Raw genomic sequence first — 12,503 nt, forward strand, 5'->3', positions numbered from 1 at the left:
GCTCCTCCTAACTGGACTTTAAGTTTTATTACTGTTTTTATATGATAAAAAACTTGAGTCCCATGACCAGGCCAAATTTTCAGTTTCTTTTTATAACCCTGTTACGTTTCCCTTAAAGTCACAGTGAAATGAATTAATTTGAATGGATGCGTTTATCTATGTGCCAAGTGCAAGATGAGTCATCAAAAATATTGCATTATTACAGAGGCGAAAGAAAGGGGGTTGTATATAGTACATCAATATTTAAATATATTTTTCTTTTTAAAAACATCCTTGACACATGTCAAGACATATAGCAGAAAAAAATAATGCAGACACAGAGATAGAAAAGAGTCTAAAGTACAATCTGGTACAAAGTGTTTTTTCTCTTGTTTTAAATAAATGTTTTTTGTACAGTGGCAATAAAAAGTAGTAACTAAAAGAATGAATTTGTGTCTTTCACACCATCACAAAATCAAAGCTTAGGTCAACAGACTATACTATCAAATCCAGTTAAAAAAACAACAGACAGGCGAATGTCTTGGACTTACTGATATTACCTGCTGTACCTGTAAGTACCATTGGGAGCCGTAGGGTCATGTCCATGTCCTCTGGGTAGAACATGAGTGGCCAAAGAAACTGTTACTATGTGTAACTGGATGGAAATCAGGTGTAATGATCAATTTAAATCTAAAGCTATAGGCCTGTGGAGTTCAATGTAAGGTCCTTTGGTTGATAACCTCAGCAAGAAAGAGAACTGGACAGCAGAACACTTTTCTTTGGTGCAGATGAAAAGCATTGGTTAAAAATTCCATTTACATATGTTTAATAAGATAACAAAAACATTGCATAATATACTTCTAATATCCTGGTTACGGACATGTCTTTGCTTAGAAAAGTGCTTTATTGTTGTGTGAAACAATACAGGACTTATTTGATGGATGCACCTCTGATGAAATTAGATTCACATGATCAAAATTAAAATGATAAAATCAGCTAAAACTTTTAACTAAGGTCCTATATTAAATAGTAAATATCAGTGAATACTATATACTGGTATATGTATAGCAATATGATTACATATAGGATTACAGGGCCTGTACAGCATAGACATAATTATTATGTCCTTGGTGTACAGTGCCATCTAGTGTCATTGGTCATTAAACATGCAGGGCCCTTTTATTATAGTTGCCCCATAAGATCCCTGAAGGACCGCTTATTGAACTCAGTTTGAAACATTTAATTATTAGATGAAAATTCCACAAAAACATGTACTTTTCAACATAGATAACACTTTATTGCTCCATTTTCAAAAACTGGCACTACTGTTGCATTTTTTTCTGGTCCCAGTGTAGAGTAGCTGATCCTGCAGCTATTTGCCTGATGAGAATTATCTGTCAGTTGCTCCGGTTGCGGTTGTTAGCTGACCAGCTAGCTAAACTGAGTCCCCAATTGTCAGTTGCTGAGAGCGGTGACAGCTGAACATATTATTTTATCCCTAGCTGTGGGCTCTAAACAATCGCCACAATGTTTGAGGAGGCTAGTGAAGTGTTCGACAACATGTTTAAATCTTCGTTTCCCCTTACCTTCATTGTTTTTATCCCCGCGGTGTTGATCCTGGTGTCACCGCTACCGGCCGAGGCGGCACATGAGTTCACGGTGTACCGCATGCAGCAGTACGACCTGCAGGGACAGCCTTACGGTAAGTCAGCTGTCTGTTTTATCACAGTGTAATACGTGTAAATACTACGTTACCTTGACCAGCAACTAGACCAGTCTCCAACAACTAGCTAACTAAAGGTAACCTTGTTGACGCCTCCAGTTAACGTTAAGCGACCTTAAAAATCTATACGTTAACGTTACATCCATGACATTCAATAGCTATAGCTAGCTGCTAATGTAGCTTAGCTTTGCTAGTCCGTAACGTAAATACCATGCTAACGATAGCGTTTTTTCCTAGAATCAAATCAGAATCATATTTTATGAAAGCACATTTCCGCCAATGTGATGGGGGAAAAAGCTCCTGTAAGTCATCATAATGTGAAACTTCCTTAAAATAATGACTTAGTGTCTCAAAAAATGACTTAGTTTCGCAAAATATTGAGAAACGTTCTCTAAATGTCTTAGTAACGTTAACTCAAAATAATGACTTCGTATCTCAAAATAATAACAATCCACAAAGTGAAACAAGGGAAAGAAATTCCAATAGGGATAACGTTACAACAGCTTGCATTTTTAAAAGTTCGATTAATCGTAATGGCTATTTCTGTGTTAAGTCTTTAGATGAAGATTAACGAAAGCTACCAGATTTAACAAAGAGATCAACCAAACTCAGCCCTTCTGTTATGTCTGTCTCGAGTAGAGTGTGATTAACTCTGTTTGAGCCTCAGCATCAGTTTGTCAATACAGTGCCATTTAATTCAACCTAGTCTCTGGTGCTATAATAGCAGCATAAGTCATTCTTGACTTTCCTGTTGACATGAAGACAGGAGTTATTGAATCATAATTTATGATCAGTGTGTCATCTACCTTCAGGTACCAGGAATGCCATCTTGAATACGGAGGCTCGTACTGTGGAAGCAGAGGTACTAAGTCGTCGCTGTGTTATCATGCGGCTGGCAGACTTCTCCTATGAAGAGTACCAGAAAGCCTTACGCCAGTCGGCAGGTGCTGTGGTCATCATCCTGCCCAAGAACATGTCTGCTATGCCCCAGGACATAGTACAGGTAAAAACACACTTTAATGCCACAAAACAAAGTCTTGGGCTATATCCCATTTCTCCCCCTTCAACCTCAACTGTTTCCACTTTGATTGTGTGTTCAAGTAAATCCAAAAGAAACCTCTGAATAAGATAAAGTGATGGCATTGGTACTGAGGGCTATCAGTGACGCGTTGTTATGGAACCCACGCAACTTCTGGGCAAAACACGCCCTTCAATAGCATTCAAATGCTACAGGCGTCCATGCTTATGCTAGGTAACTTAACCTGATTTGTTCAGGTGCTATCCCCTGACCAATCGGCTATCCTGACGACTCGAGATCAGTGCCTAACCGCAAACAATCCGCCTGCTTCGTAGGGCGGGGACTTGCCTAGAAGTTAGGTGGGATTCCATAATAATGCATCAGTGACCCATGTTAGTGGCTAAAACAAGTTTACAGGGTGGTGTTGCAGAAATACAGCTCAAGAAGAAGAAACATTAAAGTTATACACATTTTTGTTCAGTCTTTATTTATAGTAACAAGTCACAAGTAGCATCCTGTATTTATTTATTATATTCTGCTTACTATTCACATAGTCAACTGTAAGCTTATTTGTTTTGGATTGTATTTGTTTGGGGTAAGTGTCTTGCTCAAGTATATCTATCAGTGGAAAGAATGAATAGGCAAGCAGTGTCTCAATGCATAATTGATTTACTGTCTGCCTATTACTATTTTTTCCCCTCAACCTTTCAAAAAAAAAAAAAAAAAAAAAAAAAGGGTTATATGGAGCAGTGATTCCCAAAGTGGGGGTCGGGACCCACAGGGGGGTAGCGAGCCAGAGGGGGGGGGTCGCAAGTTGATTTCCAGAAATAAAACAAAAATTTAAAAACGATTAGAAATAGCATATGTTAGCCATGATTTTAACTCAAGATAAAACTAGTGGTTATGTTTAAAATAAAACCAAGCAAATAAATAAAAAGGGAACAGCTCTTTTGATTTTCACGCCCATAGTGCGTGCGCGGTTGCGCGCAATGTTTATATTTGTTTATAGTGGGGGGGTTGCAAGTCACTTGCACCGTTACTTTGGGGGTCGTGGGCTTAAAGTTTTGGGAACCCCTGGTATGGAGGACTGTCACAAAACTCTGGATTTGTACTGTGTATAAAAAAAAATTAGTTTTTGGTGAATTATTGTAGAAACTAAAAGTTCACTTAAATGCATTTTCTTTCCTGTTTTCTGCTGTAGCTCTCCCCCGTTACTTACATTCCTCTCAAAATGTTAGCAATACTGAACGTGCAGGGTTTACGTAATTAATCAGATTTCCTGTTTTAGTTTTAATCCATCAGCATGTCATGCTAACAAACAGAGCTAGGTGTCTTTGCTTGTTAAACATGCTGTTTATCCTGTGTAGCAGTTCATGGAGCTGGAACCAGAGATGTTGGCCACTGAGACCATTGTCCCCGTCTATTTTGCCATGGAGGATGATGAGCTGCTGTCCATCTACACCCAAACCTTGACCTCCTCCTCCTCACAGGGCTCCTTATCAGCAGCCGAAGGTAGACTTTTAGACTTGACCTGCTGCTGGAATCAAATTGTCTACCTGTCCGCATTATACACAGCATCTTAGGTACATTTATGATAAATAAAAAAAAGTCATCCTATCTTTTACAGATCTGGGAAATGGTAATGTAGGATGGGCACTATGCAAGTTGATCAGTTTTAATTTGATGTTTTCTGTTGACTTCTGCAGTGCTGCTGCATACGGCCACAGCCAACGGCTTCCAGATGGTCACCAGTGGAGCTCAGAGCAAAGCTATCAGTGACTGGGCCATCACCAGTCTAGAGGTGAGAGATTTAATCTGAAGACAACTGTACCTCAATCACCCTTAACAAGGAAAAGATTATTCATGGTCAATGCGAGAGCATGTGACCATTCTTCTCTTTACAATAATCGGTTGCTACAGTATTTCTGTCTTCTTTTTACAAGAGTTCATGAAGGAATTTGGATGGCTTTGAAGATAGTTTTGAATCAAACAGCTGAGCTTAGTGTTAGTCAACTTGCAGGGGATTCGGAGACTGAGGTCTGTGGACACAAGGTTGAACCCACTGCAACTCTGCACTGGCACACTACCAGCCTGACCATTTAATACGCACGGTGCCATCGGGTCAGCTGAATCTCATGCTTTTGCAGCCCAGGTTAAAAAAACAAACAATTTAGTCAATCCCGGTTTGCTCCCACAATAAAAAATATATCGGTAAGGAGAGGTCACTTCCTCTTTGAACGGTGTTGAACAGAGCAGCAATATATTCTTGTGTTTTACCTTTTCTGCAGTCAGCGGTCAGGTTTTGTGTTACCCTGTTACCTGGAAATCTCACTCTTTGAGCCATAAATTATGGATTATAGTGGAACCAACCCCTCCCTTCCATAGCGTGTGGTAGGATGGACTTGAGATGAATCTTGGAAGGAACTTCTTCCTAACTTGGACTTTGTGTTTTTGAATTTATTTGAAAATGATTGCGATACAATACTAAAATCACTTCTCTGTGTCCGTGTCAGTGATATACAGTCGTACACGTTGGGCTCACTAACAAGCTTACCTCTGTGCATCTCTGGTCCATAAACTTTAAACATTAGGCACTTTAGATAATCTGTTTCTGCTTCCGTTTTATATCACTCATCTGTTTTTATCACCAGGGTCGTCTGGCTGGAGTTGGAGGAGAGGACCTGCCCACTATTGTTGTGGTGGCTCACTACGACTCCTTTGGTGTTGCTCCAGTATGTTCACTGCTTCTTTTCTCCAACATATAAGCCTTGACTTTTTCAAAAACTTACATGGAATTTAGCAGCTGAAGAAATCTGCAGAATTTGGTTACATTTAGTCTCCAAGTTGATTAGTCAGACACAGTGTTTTTTTTAAATACTTGGATACATTAGTAGTTCAGGAAATAATACTGTAATCCACCACAACTGTCAGTAAAAAGAATGCATGCCAGGAAAGTAATCTGACCAGTGCGTGCGCGTTGTTGTCCAGTGGCTTTCGTACGGAGCAGACTCAAACGGCAGTGGGGTGTCCATGTTACTGGAGCTGGCTCGTCTCTTCTCGAAACTTTACACCTATAAGAGGACACACGCTGGGTGAGTAAAGATGACAGCACTCACATTTAAATTGTTGATAGATAATTTCTCGTGTCTCGTGACTTTCAAATAGCAGTATATATAGATTTTTAGCTGCATAAAAAGCACAAATTATGTTTATTTTACTCGTTCATATCAAAACAGACACCTCCATGATGTTCTATGCTGCACACTCAGTTTCTACATTGCATATATGATGAAATGTGTAAAAATAAGAAGTAGTATTGATGGCTGACGTCAGTGGTTCATCTGAACATACGACAAAGTCTTTGTCTATCCCATTTGTTATGGTTAGTGTCTTGCTCAAAATGCTTTTTGAGAACTATATTGAACATTATCTGTGCACTCTGCTGGCAATAAGAACCACATTGTAGTGTGTTAAACAGTTAAAGCGGTCAATAATATGCTATAGGCTCATTTTTGTGTCTAAATGTACTTAACAATAGCTGAGAGGAAGGATCCACTTCTTCCAGAGAGTGTTAAGTAAAGGAGGAATGGACTTTACTGTAAAATGTTCTGTTGAAGACTAAGTCATCTGTGTAAGTTAAAGTCAGCACCACTCCCTTGATATGTCTGTCATTTTAAGGTATGCCTTGTGATTTATTTACAACAGACTCATATTATAATCCCTAATGTTATCTCTAGTCTCTCTATGTCTATACATCGTATCATCACATATCCACCACCATCAGGTTCCCCGCCAGGAGATTGTCATCGTAGATTTGATTAATTTTGTGATTTTTGTGAAATTTGTTCAGGTACAACCTGCTGTTCTTTGTGTCTGGTGGGGGGAAGTTCAACTACCAGGGCACCAAACGTTGGCTGGAGGACAATCTGGACCATACAGGTACTGTTGAGTTCATGCATTACTGCTCACAGAAAGGAGTATGTATTCCTGCAGCTGGATTTGGTTAGATATACAATTCTGGGAGTGTGATTTAAATTTTTAAACAACACTCAAAATCTGAATAAAGACATTTCTTTGAATTTAATTACTTTTAAATGCAAAATGCAGTACAATTCAAGGACAATTCATTCCCAAACCAGTCTGATAAATAGATACATTAAGATGCACGACATCTGTAACTGGAATTTCATATGGTTGAGAAAATTCACCACTATAAAGTAACCAAACGGTTACATTTTGATGCTTCTTGTTGAAGCAGATCACAACAAAATCCCAACAGGCTATTATAGTTGGTTAGAACCAGTCCTTGTTTTCTCTCTACATACAATATTTGTTGCACCGCTGTGAACATGGCAGGTCCCCCCCCCCCCCCCTTTTTTATACCCTCCGTCTTTAAATATTTTAATATGTGATTATTCACTTCTCCTTTTTGTCCATACCTTTTCCTCCCTTTCTCCGTAGACTCCAGTTTGCTGCAGGACAACGTAGCCTTTGTGTTGTGTCTAGACACTCTGGGGAACGGAGACTCTTTGCACCTTCATGTGTCCAAACCTCCTAAAGAGGGAACTCCTCAGTATTCTCTACTTAAAGAGCTGGAGATGGTAAGAACCTCAGTGCTCGATACACCTCAGTCTGATCATTGAGTCACTTAAATGATTAAATGGTTAAAATTGACTTTTATTTAGAAGCAAATATATAGGTCTGTATAAATAATCTCTTGACCTATATAGAAATGCAAATGGCCGTGCAAACTCGCCACTACCCCCCTTTAACACTAGATATTTCTGTAACACAACACCAGTTCTACTTCTTTCTTGATTGATCATTTTTATGTGTTGAACCAGAGCACATGACCTGCTTCACCCTAAATCTATTGTTAAAGAATACAACTGATGTGTACAGAGGTGTAATTGTTGTTTGATTAAAAGTAAAAAACATAAATCTGCTTTACCTATGGCCTGGAGCCTACTTCTAGTATTTTCATTCAGCAGTTTTATTCAGTTTTGCTCTACTTTTCTAAACCCACAGCACATAGATTATAGGCTAAAATGTACAATTATATATCTCATTTCCTCTCAGGTGGCTGAGAGTCAGTTCCCAGAAGTCAAGTTCTCTATGGTCCATAAGAAAATCAACCTGGCGGACGACATGCTGGCCTGGGAGCACGAGCGCTTCGGGATCCGCCGGCTGCCGGCCTTCACGTTGTCCCATCTGCCCTCCCACCGCCTGGCTCAACGCTCCAGCATCATGGACGTGCGGTCAGTGTCCCCCTCCTCTCGCCATGGAGCGGGAGAGCCCCCTGCTGGGTGGGTTCATTACTGCAAGTCTCTGAATCATCGAGAGAAAAGAGATCCCATTCTAGCTGCCAGTCATTTTTATTCGTGTCATAGGTGTTGTTCTAGACCCATTCCTTTGCACCTCTGCTATCAAGTCCCTTTATACAACTTCCATGAAAAGAGTGTTGTGAGGGCACGACCACTGCCAATTTTACATCATTCACGACTGTATTTATGCACATGTGGAGTGAGTGTGTGGGGTTTAAGAATTTGATGCTGTCTGAGAGTGGCAGAAACACCTTTTGTCCTCATTTCCACCTTTCATTCCTTTGTCTTATCCCGCTCCTGTAGCCATCCATTTCCCCTTCTCTCTGTTTGTTAGTAAACCATTTATTGTTTCTGTTACAGTTTCCCGCTTAACCTCACTGTTGATTTCATATTTGTTCCGTCTTCTTTTGTTAAACGTTCTATATCCCAGCCAAACTGTGAAAATGGACGGTCTGTAATGGTCTCTCCTCTCTCCCTTGCTGCAGAAGGTTTCTGGTTTCTCTCCTGACGTCTTGGGCGTTTTCTAACTGTCTGCAAACTTATGTTCCTGTTTTACAGGCCTCACGTCGATGTAAAGAAACTCAGCAGGAACACCAAGCTGGTAGCAGAGGCACTGGCAAGGGTCATATACAACCTCACTGAAAAGGTAAACACACAGATGGAGGAAATTGTTTTATACTGCGTCTGCTTTCTGCCTGCGATGTGACATTTTTGTTGTTTGGGTACTGTGTTGGACAGGGGGCTCCTGGAGACCTGCAGATCTTCACTGAACAGATGGTGAGTCACTAAACTGTGAGGGCTCGGTGGTAGCACATCTCTAAAAGAAATGCGAGCAGCAACAAGTGTCCCTTATTTTCTACTGTTTTAATCAGGACAGAATTTGTGTTGACACTTTTTTGTGAAATTGCTATTAGTACCTTTTTTTTTTTTTTGTTAAATCTGAAAAGCAAAACTTTTACATTACTCCACAGACTCTGGTGGTTATTTTGTGTGCAACTCCAACTGGACACCTGTGTAATGCAGTCTTTTTCTTGTCGCGTCAGCAGGTGCAGGACGAGCAGCTATCAGCAGTGGTGGACTGGCTCACAGCGCAGCCCAGAGCCGCTCAGCTGGTGGACAAAGACAGCAGCGTGGTGTCCACTCTGGAGTATCACCTCGGACACTACCTCAAGGATGTCAAGAGACACTACGTCAAAGCTGACAAAAGGTAAAGAAAAGGAAGGAGGCTTCGATGCCCAAAATTGGTCGTCTCAAAATTTCCAACGGCGATAAGTACTTTCTGTATATTTCCATAAACAGCAGATAGATATCATGTGTATTGTACATTCATGTTTTGTCATGATGTCAAAGTGACAGCTTTGAACTCTGCTTGTCCTCAGGGATCCAGAGTTTGTATTCTACGACCAGCTGAAACAGACTATGAATGCTTACAGGTACGCTGTAATGAGCTCCCCTTCTGAGATGCATTAGTGTACTTCATGCTGATTTACTGTAGCTTTGTAAAAGCTCACAGCTGTCTGTAAAGTCATGAGGCTATTGTCTGCTTTCGATTAGTCCTCAGTTAACTGTATTTGAGCCTTTTATCTTTTACCAGTATGGACCAAATGCAAACATTAAAACAGCCATCCCATTATGTTAAGGATGATTTTTGACTGTTTCTCTTTCAATTATCTCTCTGTATCTCACTCACTCTCTACCTCTCAGAGTGAAGCCTGCTATTTTTGACTTGCTGCTGGCAGTCTGCATTGCTGCCTACTTAGGGATGATGTATCTTGCTATTCAGGTAGGTCACTGTGTTCATGCAGTAGTCTGTGGCTTCCTTCAGACATGCACTACATAAATGTGTTGTCGGTTTTAGATGTTTAAAGCTTGCTGTTTTACAGCAGAAACAATTCCTTGCAATGAACCTACAGACAAATATCAGCTGAATAGTTTCAGTTTAATGTCTGTGTAACTGTCTGGTCTGTAAATTCAATCTCTCTGCTCTCATAACATTGCTTTCTTCCACAGCAGGCATCTGTATACATAACAACATAAAACCCCTCTCCGCTTCCTGCTTAGCACCAAACAGCAGACAGACACAGTTAACAGAACATAGTGGAGCATTTCCCAGCCAAAGAGTTGGAAATTTCCTTCAGGAGTTGGTGGAGATCAAAACAGACCTAATGTAAATATTGGTCTCACAGGCAGCCAGAACCACAACTCACGATAATCATGAAGTTTCTCCGTAACTGTTGAATATGTAAACAAGCAAACGTTTGCTAACAAGTTTGCCATGATAACTTATAACGGGATCGTTTGTTATGTGAACATGTTACCGCCGCTCCTAAGTTGACAAAAAAATCAGGCATTGCACTTTAATTCTTTTACAGAAAAGGCACGACGGTAGTGTTACTAGGTATAGTAACATTTCTTTAACTCACTCAACATGTGAAAGGCGGGAGAAGCGCATTGTTAAATAAACAGGGATATGAATTGCCTTCTTTAGAGCGCTGTAATACAATTATCATTATGGATCTTAAATGACAAAAGGAAATGTATTAAATAAACCACAAAATGCAGTGAAGGAAACTTAAATTAGGTGACATTAATGTGTTCTGAGGCACTTTCAGGCATTATTTATTGTAAGGGACGTTTATAAGGGTTTTTGTTAGATTTTGTTTTTGTCCCCACGATGATTGTTAATTAGGGCCTCAGCGACGAGTTTGAAAATCAATCGCTGATGCAGCGAAAAAGGCTTGTGAGTGTGCAGATTTTTGGTGGGTCTTGTCTGGATACATGAAATTGACTCTTTTTCTTGTGTTCCTTACAGAACTTCGGAATCCTGTACAGTGTTGTCCGTAGAATCACCCAACCCAAGGCAAAGATCCATTAAGGTGCACAACGCTGTATTTCTTTTTACGACCCCACCCTTTTCCTCAAATCAAGACACTTTAATCAGTAAGAACACGGAAGCTGGGCCAAGCTTCTGTCCTTATGATGGTTTCAAACCAGCAGAATCTCTTCCTTTCATTTACTCCACCCTGATACCACAAACTACGATGTCAGATCCTGTCCTGCTGCCAACTTAATCCATTTGGTCTCACAGACCAGAATAATCAGGAATCATTTTTCAATCTCCCTGTCTTCATGAACACAGATGTCTTGTCGATCATTTAAAAAGAATCCCTCGCGTCGGACATATTTTAGCATCCGTCCACACTGCTGAGATCTAGATAAGATTAAGTGATTTCTGATGTTTCTGTTCTAGCGACCACTCCTCATTCCTCCTCTCGGTATACCGTACAAGTGATCGTTGTGCCAAATCGACGCCATGTGAAGTCTCAGGCAGCTACAGGGAGAAACTGACCACTCACAGTTTAGCCCAGAATTTCTTTTGTCGAGAGATGTGTTCACCCAACCTGGTATCTAAAGGACAGGTTCACATTTTCCAATCGGCTTAAATACAGTACTCACATTTCCATAAAGACATTTAGTCACTTTGAGTGATCGATCGCTTAGAATATAAAATGTCAGCATTGCAGGTTGTCAGAGTCCCAGATGATTACATCAAATTTAATTTCCATAAAATTTACAACAATATAAAAATTGCAACAAAACATATAAAACATGATTGGTTATTTGTGTTTTGATGGCTTAAAGGATGAAGCAATCATCAAAACATTTAGTAATAGATTTTCTTTTTTCTTTCAATTAGTGTCATACATGGGCACGTGAGTATTTTGTTGAGACAGACATAAAAAGAAAATCTGAATTTATCCTTTTAAATGGGCAGTGAAAATGACTCCATAAATATTGTTCACTGATAAGACGAGTTGCCTAAATGAAATGTGAAGTAGTGTTTAGATTATCATGATTCCATTGCCTCAGTAGTGAATTTATTTAACATTTGATTACCTGTTAGAAAAAGAAAAAAAAACTTTGCCAAATAATAATTGTATGGTTTAATATCGCCCCTTCTCCCTGTTGAATCTAGATTACGGAAATTTAAAGCAGATTCCACCTTAAAATTGTCTTTCTTACTTTTTGTGTAACTTTTTTCCTGTAGTCGAGGTTTGTTGCTGTGTGACTTGATGTCTTATTTTCACTGCTCAAATCTTCTTTTTTAATATATAAAAAAAAGTCATGCTGGTGATGTTAACTTATTTTCAGACCCATGATAAAGAAAGGCCTCGTCCAACGAACACGTTTGTCTAATCAGAGCACGTGTGTTAAGCGTATGAGTCAATGCATCATGACAAGATAAAAACTCGCCGTTTACTGCTTTTATCAGAAAACGTGTGGACTGCAGCAATGCGATTTGACTTAGTCAGACATTTTTAAAGCTGTTAAGATTTTGGTCAAGCCAGCACTGCAGTGCTTGGACACTGGATGTCTTAAAATAGGCAATAACGCAAAGGGTGTTGGATTATATGGGGACAAATATCTTAAACACACTTAGATAGATTTCATGAGATAT

The 12,503-nt window shown here is 39.7% G+C and overlaps 1 protein-coding gene across 5 annotated transcripts; it reads left to right on the forward strand.

The window, feature by feature from the left end:
* The first annotated feature begins 1,378 nt into the window (after nucleotides 1-1,378).
* On the forward strand, nucleotides 1,379-12,167 carry ncln (nicalin). Of its 5 annotated transcripts, none has more exons than XM_034882631.1 (15): nucleotides 1,379-1,681; nucleotides 2,515-2,705; nucleotides 4,088-4,232; nucleotides 4,427-4,521; nucleotides 5,372-5,452; nucleotides 5,709-5,812; nucleotides 6,571-6,659; nucleotides 7,182-7,321; nucleotides 7,800-8,026; nucleotides 8,603-8,690; nucleotides 8,783-8,821; nucleotides 9,088-9,251; nucleotides 9,424-9,477; nucleotides 9,749-9,827; nucleotides 10,857-12,167. In XM_034882631.1, the coding sequence occupies exons 1-15, from the start codon at nucleotides 1,507-1,509 to the stop codon at nucleotides 10,917-10,919; spliced, it is 1,734 nt and encodes a 577-aa protein (XP_034738522.1). In that variant the 5' UTR covers nucleotides 1,379-1,506; the 3' UTR covers nucleotides 10,920-12,167. The 5 variants fall into 5 exon arrangements, with proteins under 5 accessions (XP_034738522.1, XP_034738524.1, XP_034738526.1 ...); XM_034882633.1 differs by having other exon boundaries at nucleotides 9,091-9,251; XM_034882635.1 differs by having other exon boundaries at nucleotides 7,800-7,978.
* Nucleotides 12,168-12,503: the final 336 nt, after the last annotated feature.

The sequence above is a fragment of the Etheostoma cragini genome, chromosome 9 (assembly GCF_013103735.1).
Source record: "Etheostoma cragini isolate CJK2018 chromosome 9, CSU_Ecrag_1.0, whole genome shotgun sequence".
Taxonomy (NCBI): Eukaryota; Metazoa; Chordata; class Actinopteri; order Perciformes; family Percidae; genus Etheostoma; species Etheostoma cragini.

Bases quoted from the DNA above. Each gene is read 5' to 3' on its own strand.
- ncln (XM_034882631.1), top strand. From the start codon at position 1,507: ATGTTTGAGGAGGCTAGTGAAGTGTTCGACAACATGTTTAAATCTTCG. The intron at 6,660-7,181 runs GTACTGTTGAGT...CTTTCTCCGTAG, and splicing joins GGACAATCTGGACCATACAG to ACTCCAGTTTGCTGCAGGAC. The intron at 9,478-9,748 runs GTACGCTGTAAT...TCTACCTCTCAG, and splicing joins CAGACTATGAATGCTTACAG to AGTGAAGCCTGCTATTTTTG.